The sequence below is a fragment of the Carcharhinus amblyrhynchos genome, chromosome 32 (genome assembly GCF_965287045.1).
Source record: "Carcharhinus amblyrhynchos chromosome 32, sCarAmb.v2.hapA, whole genome shotgun sequence".
NCBI lineage: Eukaryota > Metazoa > Chordata > Chondrichthyes > Carcharhiniformes > Carcharhinidae > Carcharhinus > Carcharhinus amblyrhynchos.
The window spans coordinates 4,363,992-4,383,967 of NC_137355.1; the positions used below are offsets into that span (position 1 = coordinate 4,363,992).

The 19,976-nt window shown below is 48.4% G+C and overlaps 1 protein-coding gene across 2 annotated transcripts in view; it reads right to left on the reverse strand.

Annotated features, from left to right (window-relative positions):
- The window catches only part of lactb (lactamase, beta), a 67,199-nt gene that overhangs the window by 12,628 nt on the left and 34,595 nt on the right, over positions 1-19,976 (reverse strand). For both annotated transcript variants that reach the window (XM_080216207.1, XM_080216208.1), the window contains exon 5: positions 17,124-17,289. In XM_080216207.1, the coding sequence (XP_080072333.1) occupies positions 17,124-17,289 (166 nt within the window). The remainder of the gene's footprint in view (positions 1-17,123; positions 17,290-19,976) is intronic.

A 19,976-nucleotide genomic window follows, 5' to 3' on the forward strand; every position in this document is an offset into this window, starting at 1 on the left:
ATAGAAGAAAAAGTGGGACAATGCCAGTCATGTAATCAGATGAGGAATGATGATGCACCCTTAGGAATGGCCCAAAATGCCATGGCAACGCCTACGTATCGATTTCACCAGTCCAGTGGAGGAATAAATGCTCTTGGTCATGGTCAACGCACACCCTGAGTGGCCGGGAATAGTCGCAATGAAATTCACCAACACGGAGAAAACCATTGAGAAACTGGAGGAGACTTTTGCCAGGTTTGACACGCTGGAACAAGTTGTCAGTGACAACAGGCCACGATTTACATTGCAAGAATTTGAAAATTTCCTCAAGGGGAATGGTATCATAGAAATCATAGAAACTCTACAGTACAGAAAGAGGCCATTCGGCCCATCGAGTCTGCACCGACCACAATCCCACCCAGGCCCTACCCCCATATCCCTACATATTTACCCACTAATCCCTCTAACCTACACATCTCAGGACACTAAGGGCATTTTTTTTTCCACATGGCCAATCAACCTAACCCGCACATCTTTGGACTGTGGGAGGAAACCGGAGCACCCGGAGGAAACCCACGCAGGCACGGGGAGAATGTGCAAACTCCACACAGACAGTGACCCGAGCTGGGAATCGAACCCAGTCCCTGGAGCTGTGAAGCAGCAGTGCTAACCCACTGTGCCACCCCAAAGTATCCAAAATATGAAATCAGCACCCTATCACCCAGTTACTAATGGGTTAGCTGAAAGATTGGTGCAATCCCTGAAACATGCACTGAAAATGTCTAAGACCAAGGATTGTTAATCCAATGTCTCAATGGTATTTTTTGGCATCCTACAGGAATACCGCACACGCAACCACACAGAGTTTGATCTGTTAACACCCCTAGAGACATCGGCGATAATAGAGTGTAACAGACAGTTACAAATAGCCAGGAGACTAGTGAGTGCCTAACAATGCTTGTTTCACCAAGGGGAGTGGGTGTTGGCACACAGCTATACCACCCAGCAGAAGTGGGTACCTGCAATTGCCTTGGCTCAGACTGGCCCCGTTTCATACACAATCCAAACCACCGATGAGCCAGTTTGGAGATGCCACGCTGACCAGGTGCTGCCTGTCCACAGTGGCTCGTCAGAACCATCACGGGACGAACCACCCTCTTTAGTTCACGTCGTTGGACCTGCTGCTACTGGAGTGGCAGACCAGTCCAAAGGGATGAGTGATTTTATCATCGCTGCCAATTCCCTTATTGGGGACGACTGAGTAATCCCTCCAAGGGAAGAAACGTGATGTGCCTGAGCGACAGACACAGCCAGAGAGGGTGCGATGGCCTCTTGATTGCCTCTCCTTTTGATTGTATTGCATTTAGTCCAATTGCATACCTTAACATGTACTCGGTTAGGTGGTGCTATGTATAAACCCCTCTGTCAGGGTTTAGAAATAAAGGGGGAGGGATGTTGTGTAGATGGGGAATTACTGTGTGGTGTGGCCCCTTTAAGGGGATGGTCATGTGATCACTCCATGACATCACTGAGCTCACCACAAGTACTTGGATGGACAGGGACTTATTAGGGAGAGTCAACATGGCTTTGTGTGTGGTAGGTCGTGTTTGACCAATCTATTAGAGTTTTTCGAGGTCACCAGGAAAGTGGATGAAGGGAAGGTGGTGGATGTTGTCTATATGGATTTCAGCAAGGCCTTTGACAAGGTTCCTCATGGGAGGTTAGTTAGGAAGGTTCAGTCGCTAGGTATAGATGGGGAGGGTGTAAATTGGATTAGACACTGGCTCAATGGAAGAAGCCAGAGAGTGGTAGTGGAGGATTGCTTCTCTGAGTGGAGGCCTGTGACTAGTGGAGTGCCACAGGGATCAGTGTTGGGTCCATTGTTGTTTGTCATCCATATCAATGATCTGGATGATAATGTGGTAAATTGGATCAGCAAATTTGCTGATGATACAAAGATTGGAGGTGTAGTGGACAGTGAGGAAGGTTTTCAAAGCTTGTAGAGGGATTTGGACCAACTAGAAAAATGGGCTGAAAAATGGCAGATGGAATTTAACGCAGACAAGTATGAGGTATTGCACTTTGGAAGGACAAACCAAGGTAGAACGTACAGGGTAAATAGTAGGACTCTGAAGAGTGCAGTTGAACAGAGGGATCTGGGAATACGGGTACAGAATTCCCTAAAAGTGGTGTCACAGGTGGATAGGGTCGTACAGAGTGCTTTTGGTACATTGGCCTTTATAAATCGGAGTATCGAGTATAAAAGTTGGAGTGTTATGGTGAGGTTATATAATAAGAAGTCTGACAACACCAGGTTTTAGTCCAACCAATTTATTTGATAATATACTCACAAGCTTTCGAGGGGACTGCCTCTTCGTCAGGTGAATGGAGAGTTCTGGCCTCAGACAGAGCATATAAAGCACAGACAGTTTAGAGATTACTGATTAAAATGCAAATCCTTACACCTAACCTGCTGTTCAAGACCTGAAGTGGCTGATAATGTGTGTGGAAGGAGCACTGATCACAGTTTAAAGAGATGTGTATTGTCTCCAGACAGTACAGTAAGTGAGGTTTTGCAAACCCAGGCAAGTCACGGGGGTTACAGATAGTGCGACATGAACCCAAGATCCCTGTTGAGACCGTCCTCATGTGTGCGGAACTTGGCTATCAGTCTCTGTTCAGCGACTCTGCGCTGTCGTGTGTTGTGAAGGCCACAACGATGGCATTGCTGCGACTGCCTCAGTACTCAATGCTGACAACTGCCAGTTTCCAGATGCAATTTTACAACTCATCCGCTTTATCCTGGACCACAATGTCTTCACCTTCAACAACCAGTTTTTCATCCAGACACATGGAACAGCCATGGGGACCAAATTTGCACCTCAATATGCCAACATCTTCATGCACAGGTTCGAACAAGACTTCTTCACTGCACAGAATCTTCAACCGATGCTGTACACTAGATACATCGATGACATTTTCTTCCTTTGGCCTCATGGTGAACAATCACTGAAACAACTATATGATGATATCAACAAATTCCACCCCACCATCAGACTCACCATGGACTATTCCCCAGAATCAGTTGCATTCTTGGACACACGCATCTCCATTAAGGACGGTCACCTCAGCACCTCACTGTACCGCAAGCCCACAGACAATCTCACAATGCTCCACTTCTCCAGTTTCCACCCTAAACATGTTAAAGAAGCTATTCCCTATGGACAAGCCCTCCGTATACACAGGATTTGCTCAGATGAGGAGGATCGTGACAGACACCTCCAGACCCTGAAAGATGCCCTCGTAAGAACAGGATATGGTGCTCGACTCATAGATCGGCAGTTCCGATGCGCCACAGCGAAAAACCGCACCGATCTCCTCAGAAGGCAAACACAGGACACAGTGGACAGAGTACCCTTCGTCGTCCAGTACTTCCCCGGAGCGGAGAAGCTACGACATCTTCTCCGGAGTCTTCAACATATCATTGATGAAGACGAACATCTCGCCAGGGCCATCCCAACACCCCCACTTCTTGCTTTCAGACAACCACACAACCTCAAACAGACCATTGTTCGCAGCAAACTACCCAGCCTTCAGGAGAACAGTGACCACAACACCACACAACCCTGTCACAGCAACCTCTGCAAGACATGCCGGATCATCGACACGGATACCATCATCACACGTGAGAATACCGTCCACCAGGTACATGGTAAATACTCTTGCAACTCGGCCAACATTGTCTACCTGATACGTTGCAAGAAAGGATGTCCCGAAGCATGGTACATTGGGGAGACCATGCAGACGCTACGACAACGGATGAATGAACATCGCTCGACAATCACCAGGCAAGACTGTTCCCTTCCTGTTGGCGAACACTTCAGTGGTCACGGGCATTCAGCCTCTGACCTTCGGGTAAACGTTCTCCAAGGCGGCCTTCACGACATACGACAGCGCAGAGTCGCTGAGCAGAGACTGATAGCCAAGTTCCGCACACATGAGGACGGTCTCAACAGGGATCTTGGGTTCATGTCGCACTATCTGTAACCCCCGTGACTTGCCTGGGTTTGCAAAACCTCACTTACTGTACTGTCTGGAGACAATACACATCTCTTTAAACTGTGATCAGTGCTCCTTCCACTCACATTATCAGCCACTTCAGGTCTTGAACAGCAGGTTAGGAGTAAGGATTCGCATTTTAATCAGTAATCTCTAAACTGTCTGTGCTTTATATGCTCTGTCTGAGGCCAGAACTCTCCATTCACCTGACGAAGAGGCAGTCCCCTCGAAAGCTTGTGAGTATATTATCAAATAAATAGGTTGGACTAAAACCTGGTGTTGTCAGACTTTTTACTGTGTGTACGCCAGTCCAACGCCGGCATACCCACATCGAGGTTATATAAGGCATTGGTGAGGCCGAATTTAGAGTATTGTGTACAATTTTGGTCACCTAGTTACAGGAAGGATGTAAATAAGGTTGAAAGAGCACAGAGAAGGTTCACAAGGATGTTGCTGGGACTTGAGAAGCTGAGTTACAGAGAGAGATTGAATAGGTTAGGACTTTATTCCCTGGAGCGTAGAAGAATGAGGGGAGATTTGATAGAGGTGTATAAGATTTTGATGGGTGTAGATAGAGTGAATGCAAGCAGGCTTTTTCCACTGAGGCTAGGGGAGAAAAAAACCAGAGGGCATGGGTTAAGGGTGAAAGGGGAAAAGTTTAAAGGGAATATTAGGGGGGGGATTCTTCACACAGAGAGTGGTGGAAGTGTGGAATGAGCTGCCGGATAAATGCGGGGTCACTTTTAACATTTAAGAAAAACTTGGACGGGTTCATGGATGAGAGGGGTGTGGAGGGATATGGTACAGGTGCAGGTCAGTGGGACTAGGCAGAAAATGGTTCGGCAACAGACAAGAAGGGCCAAAAGGCCTGTTTCTGAGCTGTAATTTTCTATGGTTCTCTGGTATTCTATGGTTCTAGGCTGTGGGCAGTTGGGGGTTGGGTTCGGTATTATTATTTAGGTATTAATGTTACGATTCATACCTAAAAATAAAAGCACGCGTGGACCTCCCGAATGGAACTGATCCCTGCACCCACACACCCACCCACAGACACTACAACACAGATGAGTTCACGTTGGGTGGGATATGGGAGAGCAGCCAAGAGTACATTGGAATAATCCAGTCTAATGGTAACAAAGGGAAGGATAAAGGGTTTTAGCAGTGGATGAACTGAGACACGGGGCAGATTCGGGCAACGTCACAGAGGTGAAATTAGGTGCACTTGTGCAAACTACAGAAACATCTCTCAATAATCAGCCCATAATTGACTAGTAATGATTTAGGCTGTTTCTCTATGGCAAGTGTTAGTATTGAGGCCTTAAAGAGACAGTCCACAGAAATGTACTTCTATCTTAGCAACGAAAATGAGAATGTTCCTAATTTGGGACCACTTGGGAGCAGTGCCTCGGGGGAATCAGTTCATTATCCTACACAACACTGAATCATTTTAAATAAGGTTCATTAGCATTGGGACGTCCCTGGTAAGGTAAATGGATATGGTATGATAATAACGTTTCTTCTCTTTTTCATTCACAGGTTTTAAGTCGGTCCGCCTTGTTGTCCAACGAGGGGCATACACGCGATGGGTCGTACTGGGGCTGCTCTTGGTTGTTCGAGATTGGCCTAGTGCTTCATGTCGTTAGTGTGTGCCTAAACTGGACCAGACACTGGGCAAGACGACAGCTCAGTGACTATCACTGATTGCTGTGCAGACACATGGATTTGGGCCGGTGTCCGTGGGAGTTTGCGCATTCTCCCCGTGCTTGCGTGGGTTTTCTCCGGGCGCTCCGGTTTCCTCCCACACCCCAAAGATGTGCTATTAGGCTGATTGGCAGGAATAAATTGTCCCTAAATTAGTTTCCCTCAATGTGGATGGCCATAAAACAATAGATAAGGGTCATGGGTGGAGGGGGGACTGGTGGTGTTAAGATGGCGGCACGGGCTCGTTGGGCCGAAGGGCCCGTTTCCCGGGCTGTTTTGTTCTTTGTTATTACAGCATTAGGGATCACGGTGGCACAGTGGTTAGCACTGCTGCCTCACAGCGCCAGGGTCCAGGTTCAATTCCAGCCTTGGGTCACTGTCTGTGCGGAGTTTGCACATTCTCCCCGTGTCTGCGTGGGTTTCCTCCGGGTGCTCCAGTTTCCTCCCACGGTCCAAAGATGTGTGGGTTAGGGTGGATTGGCCGTGCTAAATTGACCCTAGTGTCAGGGGGATTAGCTAGGATAAATGCATGGGGTTACGGGAATCGGAGCTGGGTGGGATTGTAGTTGGGACAGACCCGATGGGCAAATGGCCTCCTTCTGTACTGTAGGGATTCTATGAATCATTTTAAAATGTATGGGCCAAATCTGAGATACATAGAGAGTTTAGAACAAGGCTTGATGTAGATGTAGAGCACTCAGGAGGATAGCGTGTGGAGACATTTAGGAAGGATTAGGTCGACACTACTGAGGGCATTGTCAACTGAAGACATTTGTTTTAGGAGAGTAACTATTTCTTTACACAGAGTGTGGTTGTGAGTCCCTGCCACCGATGACAAAGAAAAACTAAACACAATGACTTAGTTAGGCCTTAGCTGGAATACCGTATCCGGTTCTCCCGTTCCTCACTTGATAAAGGATGTTAAGGCCTCAGAGAGAGCTTTGCTAGAATGAGCCAGGTACCAGGGACTCCGTTGAAGGAAAGGGAACGGGCAAGCTGAGCTTGTTAAACAAAGAAGGTGAGAAAAGGGGGTTGGATAGAGATGTTTAAGATTTGTGAATGGCTTTGTTTGAGAAACAGGACAGTCAGTGACTAGAGGATGCAGACTTAAGAAAATTTGGGGAGAGGAGGAATGACCTGGAATGCACTGCCTGAAAGTGTGAGGAAACAGAATCAATAAGGAATTTCAGAAGGATTGGAGGAATTTATAAGGGAGGGAGGAGGAGGGGAATGGGATTAACTGGGTAGCTCTTAGGAAAAGGCTCGATGGCTGAAGAATAGTCTTCTTCATTCCATAACTTTGGAAAAAAAGGCACCAGTAGATTAGGAGTAAATGTTGGGTTTGTTTTTGAAAGAATGTTGATGTGGTGATGTCTAACCAGCAGCAGGAGGCGCTCTCTGTCAGTACTGAGCTGAAGTGTCAGCCTGGGATAAAATACTCAAGTCTCTTGTCTTTGAACTGAGCAGAGAGAATGCTATCACTGAGCAATAGAATGTTCCAGATACATCCACTCGCAATGCTGGGGCGAGCTTTCCAGGTGGAACCTCTGGGGTTTTGTGCGAGGATATACAAGGTTCACCTGCTGAATGTGAAGGTCAGAAGTTAACTCAAGCAGAGTTTCTCCCTGCCTCCCCGCTACTTTCCCCACCCTCATTCTCCGGCTTACTCTCTTCCCTAACTCCTGGTCTCTCCCTTGGCCTCACCTCATTCCCCACCCGCTCTGGGCCTTTCCCGGGCTGCTGGTTTAGGCGGAATTCAAACTGTGACACTGAGCTCTGTCACCATCACTCTGACCTGACCCTACTCTCACTAAAGATCTCGTCCACCTCTTTTGTAAAGAGCTGCAGTAATTCACTTCACACCAACTCCAAATAACCTGCGTTTCCATCCATCCTCAAATCCCTCCCCAGGTTCAACTCCCAGCAATCAAAATTCAAAATTCAAGCAATCTTTTCCAGCACTGCCTCACCCAACATAACCGAGAGAAATTCGGGGAGACACTGGCATTGTCACAACTGCACAGCAGATAGCTGGATGGAAAGTGTGGGGAGACCGTGGGGTGGGGTGGAGAGGGGGTCGGGGGGGGGGGTGAGTGTAGTGGAAGAAGGTGGGGGCGGGATGCGAAGGTGGGGACATGGGAAGATGGAAGAATCATAGAATCCCTACAGTGCAGAAGAGGCCATTTGGCCCATCGAGTCTGTGCAAGTTCTCTGACAAAGCATCTAAAGCAGGTCCACTACCCACGCTATCCCCGCAACCCCACACACTTCCCATCAATCCACCTAACCCACATACCTTTGGAGGAAACCGGAGCACCCGGAGGAAATCCATGCAGACAGGGGGAGAGTGTGCAAAAACTCCAAACAGACAATCCCTCAAGGCTGAAACTGAGCCTGTATCCCTGGTGCTGAGGGGCAGTAACACCAACCACTGTTACACCGTGCTGCAAGTAGGTGGGGTGAGGGGGAGGGTCAAGAGAAGGTGGGAGGAAGAGATGGTAGGGAAGAGAGAGAGGGTGGAGGGGTGGAGAGAGAGTGGGTGGGGGGAGAGAGAGAGAGACAGAGAGAGAGAGAGAGAGGGGACGGGGGGAGAGAGGGACGGGGGGGGAGAGAGAGGGGGGGGGAGAGAGAGGGGACGGGGGGGAGAGAGAGGGGACGGGGGGGGAGAGAGAGGGGACGGGGGGGGAGAGAGAGGGGACGGGGGGGGAGAGAGAGGGGACGGGGGGGGAGAGAGAGGGGACGGGGGGGGAGAGAGAGGGGACGGGGGGGGGAGAGAGAGGGGACGGGGGGGGAGAGAGAGGGGACGGGGGGGGAGAGAGGGGGGACGGGGGGGGAGAGAGAGGGGACGGGGGGGGGAGAGAGAGGGGACGGGGGGGAGAGAGAGGGGACGGGGGGGGAGAGAGAGGGGACGGGGGGGGAGAGAGAGGGGACGGGGGGGGGAGAGAGAGGGGACGGGGGGGGAGAGAGAGGGGACGGGGGGGGAGAGAGAGGGGACGGGGGGGAGAGAGAGGGGACGGGGGGGGAGAGAGAGGGGACGGGGGGGGGAGAGAGAGGGGACGGGGGGGAGAGAGAGGGGACGGGGGGGGGAGAGAGAGGGGACGGGGGGGGAGCGAGAGGGGACGGGGGGGGAGAGAGAGGGGACGGGGGGGGAGAGAGAGGGGACGGGGGGGGAGAGAGAGGGGACGGGGGGGGAGAGAGAGGGGACGGGGGGGGGGAGAGAGAGGGGACGGGGGGGAGAGAGAGGGGACGGGGGGGGAGAGAGAGGGTGGGGGGGGGGAGAGAGAGAGAGAGACAGAGAGAGAGAGAGAGAGAGAGAGAGAGAGAGAGAGAGAGAGAGAGAGAGAGGGGGGGGAGGGGGGAGAGAGGGTGGGGGGGGGAGAGAGAGAGGGTGGGGGGGGAGAGAGAGAGGGTGGGGGGGGGAGAGAGAGAGGGTGGGGGGGGGAGAGAGAGAGGGTGGGGGGGGAGAGAAGGGGTGGGGGGGGGAGAGAGGGTGGGGGGGGAGAGAGAGGGGTGGGGGGGGAGAGAGGTGGGGGGGGAGAGAGACGGGGTGGGGGGGGAGAGAGAGACGGGGTGGGGGGGAGAGAGAGACGGGGTGGGGGGAGAGAGAGACGGGGTGGGGGGGAGAGAGAGACGGGGTGGGGGGGAGAGAGAGACGGGGTGGGGGGAGAGAGAGACGGGGTGGGGGGGAGAGAGAGACGGGGTGGGGGGGAGAGAGAGACGGGGTGGGGGGGGAGAGAGAGACGGGGTGGGGGGGAGAGAGAGACGGGGTGGGGGGGAGAGAGAGGGGGTGGGGGGGAGGAGGGGAGAGAGAGACGGGGGTGGGGGAGAGAGAGACGGGGTGGGGGGGGGAGAGAGAGATGGGGTGGGGGGGGAGGAGAGAGATGGGGTCGGGGGGAGAGAGAGATGGGGTGGGGGGGGAGAGAGATGGGGTGGGGGGGGAGAGAGATGGGGGGGGGGGGAGCAAAAGGTTGGGGGGTGCAAGAGGATGGGGGGGGGGAATGAGAGAGTGGGGGTGGCGCAAGGGGGTGGGTGCGAGAGGGTCACTCTCTCCAACACGTACGCACACCCACATGTGTACACACAGACCCTCCCACACTCTGGACATTATTAAAGCTACAAAAAGATAATTAATTAAAAAACTCACTTGACATTGCTGAGCCGAATAATTATTTATTTTCTGAAAAACTCAACTTTATTTTTGAAATTTGGCCAATTCTTGCAGTAAACCATATTTTCCGGAAATTTCATTGTTCATTGGCCTTGAGTGAGGAATAAAAATGGAGGCGTGCCGCTCCCATTCCGAGTGGGAATGTTGGCCAAGCCTGGCCTGTCCCATTCACCATGACCATTCTCTGTCTCTATCCACATGACCAGCACCTGGGGAAAGGTGTTTCTCTGGTATTGCTTATTGGATTAATTAGTGAATTATATTTTTACGGGCTCCCTCCACAAGTGGAAACATCTTTTCTACATCTTCCCTAATAAGCTCCCTCGTCATTTTAAACCCTCAGCCGTGTCAACTTCACCCTCGGTTTGCCAGAGAGCTCCGGCCTGTTCAATCTTCCCTGATATTAACACATATTGTAGCAGAACAGGAATGGTCACTTTCGTGATATTCCAAATCACAATTTACCCAACTGAGAGGCACCAAGGTGTGACGGGTGAACGACACTGGTCTCTGGTCCGTGACTATGGACCTGCTCACCGCTTGGCCTCATTCACAAGTCAGGATTGTGTAGAACACTCTCCACTCGTCCTGAAGGCTCCATCTCCAACACCATTCAAGAAACTCAACACTATCCAGGACAAAGCAATCTGCTTGCTTGGCATTCCTTCCACCAACTTAAATATTCACTTCCTCCAATACCAACACACAGCAATGCGTACCAAGCACAAGGTGCACTGCAGCAACTCACCAAGGCACCTTCAACACCACCTTCGAAACACACGTCTGTCAGCCTGGACCAGGGTAGTTTGGGAATCTGGGAACATGACACCTGCAAGATCTTCTCCAAGCCACTCACCATCCTGACTGGGAAATATATCACCATTCCTTCATTATCATTGGCCCTGTAAATCCTCCCTCCCCTAACAGTGGGTGTACTTGTATCACTTGGGCCGCTCTGATTCAAGAAGGCAGCTCACCACCACCTTCTCAAGGGCAATTAGGGATGGACAACAGATGCTGGTCTAGCCAGTGGCACCCATACCCGGGTAACATTTCTTTTTTAACAACCTTATTGCAGCCCCTATCCATATCTGTAATATCATTTGACCCGAGTTACCGAACCTTAGAACACCCAAACAAGAGCAGGCGATTCTCTGCTGGCTCTTTCAAACAGCTATCCAATTGGTCACAATCCTCTCGCTGATATCCTATACCCCCATGAATGTTTTCACCGCAATTTATCCAATTGCTGTCTGCAACTATATCAGTTTCCACCTCCCTCACAGGCAGTCCATCCCAAACCAGACAACTTTCCTTTTCCCTCAGTGTCACCTCAGATTCATTTGCAATTTCCTGGAAGAGCAGGAGGAGGAAAGAAATGGTCGGATAAAATTATAACAACTAGACAAGCAGGAGAGATGGATGAAAGGACAGTCAGAAACTGACAGATCAGTAAGGACATCAGGGCGGGCACGGTAGCACAGTGGGTTAGCACTGCTGCTTCACAGCTCCAGGGACCTGGGTTTGATTCCCGGCTCGGGTCACTGTCTGTGTGGGTTTCCTCCGGGTGCTCCAGTTTCCTCCCACAGTCCAAAAGATGTGCGGGTTAGGTTGATTGGCCGTGCTAAGAAATTGCCCCTTAGTGTCCAGGGATGTGTAGGTTAGAGGGATTAATGGGTATAATATGTAGGGATATGGGGGGTAGGACCTGGGTGGGATTGCGGTCAGTGCAGACTCGATGGGCCAAATGGCCTCTTTCTGTACTGTAGGGATTCTAACCAAACTGGCTACCCCATTTCCAACACTACAATATTCAAAGTACCTCATTGGCATAGGGACACCCCAAAGTTATGAAAGGTGCTTTATTTTGACTAATCGGTAATCACTATACTTCAATGTCAGACATGGCATGGTTCCAATCCATCCGAGTTTAATTTATTCTTCCCCTTTTTGCTCACTCTATTTGAAGCATTCATTAAAGTGCAGTGAGGCAAAGAACCTCACCTTCAAGCACCTTGCACATGTTCAATTATACTGATGAAAAGGGACATTGTGTTATGAGTATTTTTTGCATACAGCAGCAAGCTCACATATCAGTCTTTTCACACACTCCGTTCTGTCTGACTGCACACAATGACTTCTGATTAAAACCTGGGGAAGGGGGGGAATGACAGCTAACCCGTCTCAAAGGAGGAAAGTAGCAGAAACCTCAAAGAAATGCTTTGTCTCTTAGAATCAACTTGCATCTCAAGTTAAGGTGTTAATTTCAGCTAGTCCCTTCAGACCCACTTGCCTGCAAAAATACAGTGAATCCCTGTTTTAAGTGTTCCCTTTTAAAGCAGTTTCATCTTAAGGTGCTTTATCTCTTATGTCTGTGTTCCATTTACAGTGTGGTGTCCTGAGCCCGGCTGTAATTAGTGCCATTTTGTTCTTTCTTTATATTTGAGAATTACTCCCCTAAACTGAATCTAAACTTCATGTTCAAATTTTTTTTTTAAACTGTATCTTGTAATGGTTGAGAAATTCTGTGAACTTTGTGCTTTGGGAGAATTCTCCACTCCACTGGATCGACGCTGAACTTTGCTGCTGCAACAGGACATAGCAATGGGGACTAGCCTAGGGGTTAGAAAAAGGGACAGCATGGACAAGTTGGGCTGAAGGGCCTGTCTCCATGCTGTAAACCTCTATGACTCTAGCTGAGGAAGTGTTATATTTTTGTATTTTTCAAAGAACTCTTTGCTATACAGTGCTATGGCTCTGTACTGGATTGGACAATACCGGTGTTTGAGGCACCTGTCATAAAATCAGGGGGTGGGATTTTCCATCATTTACACCCCCCCGTCCTGTCCTGCAGTGTTGTTTTACAGAGGCCAGTGGTGGGATATTCCAATCCCGCTGCTGTTTGCAGGGCTGCCACAGGTAAGACCAGAACATCCTGCCGGCTGACCAATAGAATAGAATCCCTACAGTACAGAAAGAGGCCATTCGGCCCATCGAGTCTACACCGACCACAATCCCACCCGCGCCCTATCCCTCTACATTTATCCGCTAATCCCTCACCTACGCATCCCAGGATACTAATGAGACAATTTAGCCCGGCCAATCCACCTAACCCGCACATCTTTGGACTGTGGGAGGAAACCAGAGCAAGCCCACACAGACACGGGGAGAATGTGCAAACTCCACACAGACAGTGACCCGAGCCGGGAATCGAACCTGGGTCCCTGGAGCTGTGAAGCAGCCGTGCTAACCCACTGTGCTACCATGCCGCCAATGTCAGTCTTGGTGTTTTAAAGAGGTCTCTGCTCGACTGCAGCCTGCAGACAGGGCAGCAATTTTAAATCACTAACTGCACGTTACAGAATTCCAGACTGTATGGTACAGTGTTTCAATTTTTACATGGACGTTTCTGAGGAAACAAATGTTCTCAGGCACCTACCTCTGGCTTTAACGTTGATTTCTATGGGAAACAATACATCCCTTAAAGGGGCTTCACATAAAGTGACAATCTTCAGGAAGGCGATCCTGGCAGCAGCACTGCTCAAAAGAACTGGCACAAATCCAGATCCTTAACACACCCTTTCCAAGGTGTTTCGCTAGTTAATTATTGTGACATCTACTTTACAATGACAACACTTTAGAAAGTAACTGACGAGCTGCAAAGTGCTTTGGGATGTCCTCAGTTCATGTAAGGCATTGTACAACGTAAAAAGTCTGGCAACACCAGGTTTAAGTCCAACCGATTTATTTGATAGTAAACTCACTAGCTTTCGAGGTTTGTCCCGAAGGACAAACCCCAAAACTTTTTACTGTAAACTGTAAAAAGTAAACTTTTTACAGACTTTTTACTGTGTTTACCCCAGTCCAACGCCGGCATCTCCACATCAGGCATTGTACAAGTCAGGTTACAGCTGTATAGAAATGTAGTTAGGCCACCTTTAGAACATTGCACACATTTCTGGTTGCCATACTACCATGGTAACGGCAGACTTTGGAGAAATGGGTTAACAGACCTTCCAGTTAAGTCCTAATTTGACATCAATTATTCAACAGAAGTCACTGATATATAAAGGGGCTCCAGGTGGCACTGGGTGTTGATGGAGAATTGCACGTGGAGTTGGATTAAAGAAATAAAGGTAGTTTGTGAAGAAGCCGAACCCGTGTCTCCTTTACTGAGGTGCAACCTCGAGGAGAGGGTACAGAAAAGGTTTACCGAGATATTGCCTGGATTGGAGGGTATTAGCTATGAGGAGAGATTAGACAAACTTGGTTTGTTTCCACGTGAATATCAGAGGCTGAGGAGCTGACCTGATACAACTTTACAGAATTATGAGAGACAATGAATAGTCAGAGTCATTTTTCAAAGTAGAAATGTCAATGGTGAAAGGGGGAAGTTTAAAGGAGGTTGAGAAGCAAGTTTAAATTTGTTTATTATGGTCACAAATAAGCTTACTTATTAAGTATAAGCCACTGCAATGAAGTTAATGTGAAAATCCTCCAGTTGTCACAATCTGGCACCTGTTCAGATACACTGAGGGAGGATTTAGCGTGGCCAATGCTCTTAACCAGCACAACTTTTGGACTGTGGTAGGAACTGAGCACCCAGAGGAAACCCGTGCTGACGTGGAGAAAACGGGCAAACTCCACACAGACAGTGACCCAAGCTGGGAATCGAACCTGGGTCCCTGAAGTTGTGACGCAGCAATGCTAAGCACAGTGCCAACATGCCATTTGTTACACACAGGGTGGTAAGTGCCAGGATTACGCTACCAGACGAGAGAGTAGAAGCAGATACAAATACACTTGCTGTTATATCGTTCTATTCCCTGCTGGTTCACATATTGTCAAGATGCCTCTTGTACAGCATCTTGACAGATAGATGAATAGGTAAGGAATAGAGGGATATGGACTATGCGGAGGCAAAAGTTAAGAAATGCATCATATACAGGTTTACTGGGCCAAAGTGCCTGTTCCTGGGCTGTATTGTTCTTCGAAGTATCAGTTTAAGTTGTTGCTACATCAGAAGGACATTGTTTTAAGGGATTGGCACATTCTATTTATTGTGCTGGTGACCATTGTAATTTTCCACTATTTAGTCCCATGTGCTCTTATCAAGAGTTGTGGAGTTCTCGAGTAATTTAAGTATACAATTCAGCACATTAGCTGTGGAACAATTCAGAATTTACAAGAAAGATCATAGATGTGCGGGTTGGGTGCATTGGCCATGCTAAATTCTCCCTCAGCGGCACAGTGGTGCCTCACAGCACCAGGGACCCGGGTTCGATTCCCAGCTTGGGTCACTGTCTGTGTGGAGTCCGCACGTTCTCCTCGTGTCTGTGTGGGTTTCGTCCAGGTGCTCCAGTTACCTCCCACGGTCTGACTCATAAAGGTGCCGGAATGTGGTGACTGGGGGAATTTCACAGTAACTTCATTGCAGAGTTAACGTAAGCCTTATTTGTGACTCATAAATAAACTTAAACCTTCTGCCACGTTCTTGAAGGCAATGACAAGTTTTGGAAATGAAAGTTATTGTGGATCAAGTTTCTTTTGGATTTGGTCCAACCTAATGAGCTCATCTGCATACCAATCCACCGGAACTCTCAAGGAAAGGTTGATGGTGGAGAGACTGTAACAAAGGGTGACATCCTCAATCCAGGAGAAAGCAACTCTGGAAAATTAGGGCCTGCAACTAACAATATTCAGCCTGGGAAAGGTCCAAGTCCTTTACACACCAGCAGTGAAACAAGGTAATTCACTTTGGCAGGAATAATGGATGTGTAGAGTATAGGGCTAACGGTAGGACTCTGAATAGTGTGGATGAACAGAGGGATCTAGGTGTATGTGTACATAGATCCCTGAAAGTTGGGAATCAAGTAGATAGGGTTGTTAGGAAGGCATACGGTGTCTTGGCGTTTATTGGTAGGGGGATTGAATTTAGGAGCCGCAGCGTCACGTTGCAACTGTACACAACTCTGGTGCGTCCACACTTGGAGTATTGTGTGCAGTTCTGGTCCCCACATTATAGGAAGGATGTGGAGGCTTTGGAGAGGGTGCAGAGGAGGTTTACCAGGATGTTGCCTGGTATGGAGGGGAGGTCCTATGAGGAGAGACTGAGGGATTTGAGGTTGTTTTCGTTAGAAAGAAGGCGGCTGCGAGGGGACCTTATTGAAACATATATAAGATGATTAGAGGTTTAGATAGGGTGGACAGAGATAGCCTTTTTCCTCGGATGGAGAAAGCTAGCACGAGGGGGCATGGCTTTAAATTAAGGGGTGGTAGTTATAGGACGGATGTCAGGGGTAGGTTCTTTGCCCAGAGGGTGGTGAGGGATTGGAATGCCCTGCCTGCTGCAGTTGTAAATGAGCCTAGTTTGGGGGCGTTTAAGAGATCCGTGGATAGGTTTATGGATGGAAAGGGTTTGGTTTAGGTTAGAGGGTCATTGTTTTTTAACTGGTCGGCGCAACATCGTGGGCCGAAGGGCCTGTTCTGCACTGTAATGTTCTATGTTCTATGTCTGAAGCTTATACCTGCAACTATCACCACGAAATCCAGAGAGAGTCTTCTGTTCAGCGCCAAGGACCCAAGTTCAATACCAGCCTTGGGTTACTGTCTGTATGGAGCTTGCATGTTCTCCCCATATCTGCCTGGGTTTCCTCCGGGTGCTCTGGTTTCCTCCTACATTTCAAAGATGTGCAGGTTAGGTGGATTGGCCACACTAAATTGCATCAAGATGTGTAAGTTAGTGGAATTAGCTATGGATAGGGCATAGAGGGCCTGGATAAGATACTCTAGTCAGAGAGTCGGTCCAGACTTGATAGGCCAAATGGCCTCTTCTACAATGTAGGACTTCTATGATGATTCTTACGGAACATTCCTTATCCTATTCTCTTCCCTTTGGGGAAGTTGCTATTCCTCAGAGCAATCAAATGGATTGGAACACACATTTGGTTAAACGTTACTCTCTGGCACTGTGATATTATCTCTAATTAATGCCACTATTTTTTCTTCCTGAAAGTTTTATACCCAAGTAATTGGTAACCATTTTGATTCCTTATTCCCTCTGTGGGAGGAAAACAGAGCATCCAAAAGAAACCCACGCAGACATGGGGAGGACGTACAAACTCCACATAGACAGTCACCCAAGTCGGGAATCGAACTTGGGTGTCTTGGGTTAGACAGCAGTGCTAACTGTGTCGCCTTCACTAAGGAACACTACCTTGATCGGTTGTATATGATCGGCTCATATTCATCTGGCACGGTGCTGAGCATGTCAAGATCCCTGAACACCTTCTTCATTACTTGTAAGAAATTCTGCTCAGAAGCTCCCTCCACCACAGCACTGAGAAGGGTCCAAGCATGTGTCGAATACAGGAACTGACTTCCTTGAAAACATAAGAGAAGGACAGTGGCATTAGACTTTGTAGCAACTTGTGATAGAAGCAATATCAGCTATTTACTATTTATAGCCTCAGCTATTTACCATTCATATAGATGATCTGGAGGAGGGGGCTGAGTGTAGGGTGTCGAAATTTGCTGATGACACGAAGATAAGTGGAAAAGCAAATTGCGTGGAGGGTGTGGAAAGTCTGCAGAGGGATCTGGATAGGCTGAGCGAGTGGGCAAGGACCTGGCAGATGGAATACAATGTTAGCAAGTGTGAGGTTATCCACTTTGGCAGGAATAATAGTAGGAGGGATTATTACTTAAAGGGCGAAAAGCTGCAGCGTGCTACGGTGCAGAGGGACCTGGGGGTCCTTGTGCACGAGTCGCAAAAACCCAGCCTGCAGGTGCAGCAGGTGATCAAGAAGGCGAATGGGATACTGGCCTTTATAGTGAGGGGGATTGAATATAAAAGCAGGGAGGTCTTGCTGCAACTGTACAGGGCACTGGTGAGGCCGCAGCTGGAGTACTGTGTGCAGTTTTGGTCGCCGCACTTGCGCAAGGATATTTTGGCCTTGGAGGGAGTGCAGAGGAGGTTCACTAGGCTGATACCGGAGATGAGGGGGTTGGACTATGAAGAGAGACTAAATAGACTGGGTCTGTACTCGTTGGAGTTTAGAAGGATGAGGGGGGATCTTATAGAGACGTATAAGATAATGAAAGGGATGGATAGGGTAGAGGTAGAGAGATTCTTCCCGCTCAGAAAGGACAGCAGGACTAGAGGGCACAGCCTCAAGATAAGTGGGGGGGGCAGTTTAGATCGGAGTTGAGGAGGAACTTCTTCACTCAAAGGATGATGAATCTCTGGAATTCTCTGCCCGTTGAAGTGGTGGAGGCTGCCTCGCTAAATATATTTAAGTCACAGGTAGATAGGTTTTTGACAGACAAGGGAATTAAGGGTTATGGGGAGAAAGTGGGAAAGTGGAACTGATCCACTTCAGATCGGCCATGATCTTATTGAATGGCGGGGCAGGCTCGAAGGGCTAGATGGCCTACTCCTGCTCCTATTTCTTATCAGCTTCTGAAAACACTCCACCACTTGTGAATTTGACAATTACAAAGAGATTTCTCTGCACAGACAGATTCCAGTGCTGTTTTCAGTTGTAAAATTTATCCAAATTGCTAAACGTACATCTCTTACTTATCAGAGATTGTTTCTTGGGACAGTATGTTGTGGAATTAACCAGGGAGCAGGCTACTCCGGATATGGTATTGTGCAGTGAGGAGAGATTGATTGATGATCTCACAGTTAAGGATCCTCTAGGGAGTAGTGACCATCGAATGATAGAATTCAAAATTCAGTTTGGGGGGTGAGAAAGTGGAGTCCCTCACTAGCGTTCTAGAACTAAACAAAGGAGATTATAGAGGCATGGGGGCAGATTTGGCCTGAGTAGAGTGGTCAGGAAAGCTAAAAGGTGGATGGGCAGTAGCAGTTGTTTAAGGAGATCTCAATTCCTCCCCAGTGAGGAAGAAAGATGGTAAGGGAGGGCAAAAACCATCAATGGCTAAACAAGGAGATCAAGGACAATATAAAGATAAAAGCTAAAGTATACCATATTGCAAAGGCCAGTGATAAGCTGGAAGGTTGGGAAACTTTCAAACATAAACAAAGGGATACTAACAAAGTAATAAAAAGAGCTAAGGCAAATTATGAAAGAAAGCTCGTGCAAAATATCAAGAAGGATAGCAATAGCTTCTATACATATAAAAAAGGGAAGCGAGTCGCTAAGTTGAACATTGGTCCCTTAGGAGATGAGACCAGAGCGTTAATAATGGGGAACACTGAAATGGCAGAGATGCTAATCAATACTTTGTCTCAGTTTTCACAGAGGAGAACACTATATATAGAATCAAAGAACCCTACAGTGCAGAAAGAGGCCCTTCGGCCCATCAAGTCTGCATCGAACAGAATCCCATCCAGGCCCTACCCCCATAACATACCCACTAATCCCTTAACCTACGCATCCCTAGATACTAAGGGGCAATTTCTTAGCATGGACAATCAACCTAACCTGCACATCTTTGGACTGTGGGAGGAAATCGGAGCACCCGGAGGAAACCCACACAGACATGAGGAGAATGTGCAAACTCCACACAGACGGTGACCCGAGCCGGGACTCAAACCCAGGACCCTGGAGCTGTGAAGCAGCAGTGCTAACCACTGTGCTACCGTGCCGCCCACAATAAGGCCTCTAGTACCATTTCTATAGGAAAGGACAAGTCAGACGTAATAGGAAAGATAGAACTTAGAACTATCAACATCGATAGGGAATAGGTACTCAGTAAATTATTGGGATTGAGTGCAGACAAGTCCCCTGGGCCAGATGGCCTACATTTGAGGGTATTAAAGTAAGTGGCAGCTTCCATTGATTATAATATTCCAAAATTCCATGGACACAGGGAGAGTTCTTCCTGTGTAACACCCTTATTCAAAAAGGGAGGGAGGCAAAAGGTGGGATATTACAGACCGGTTAGTTTAACATCAGTTGTGAGAATTGTTAGAAACAATGATCAAGGAAGCAATATCAGGACATTTGGAAAGTCAAAACACTATCCATCAGAGTCAACATGGTTTTATGAAGGGTAAATCATGCTTGACTAATTTGCTAGAGTTCTTCAAAGACGTAAC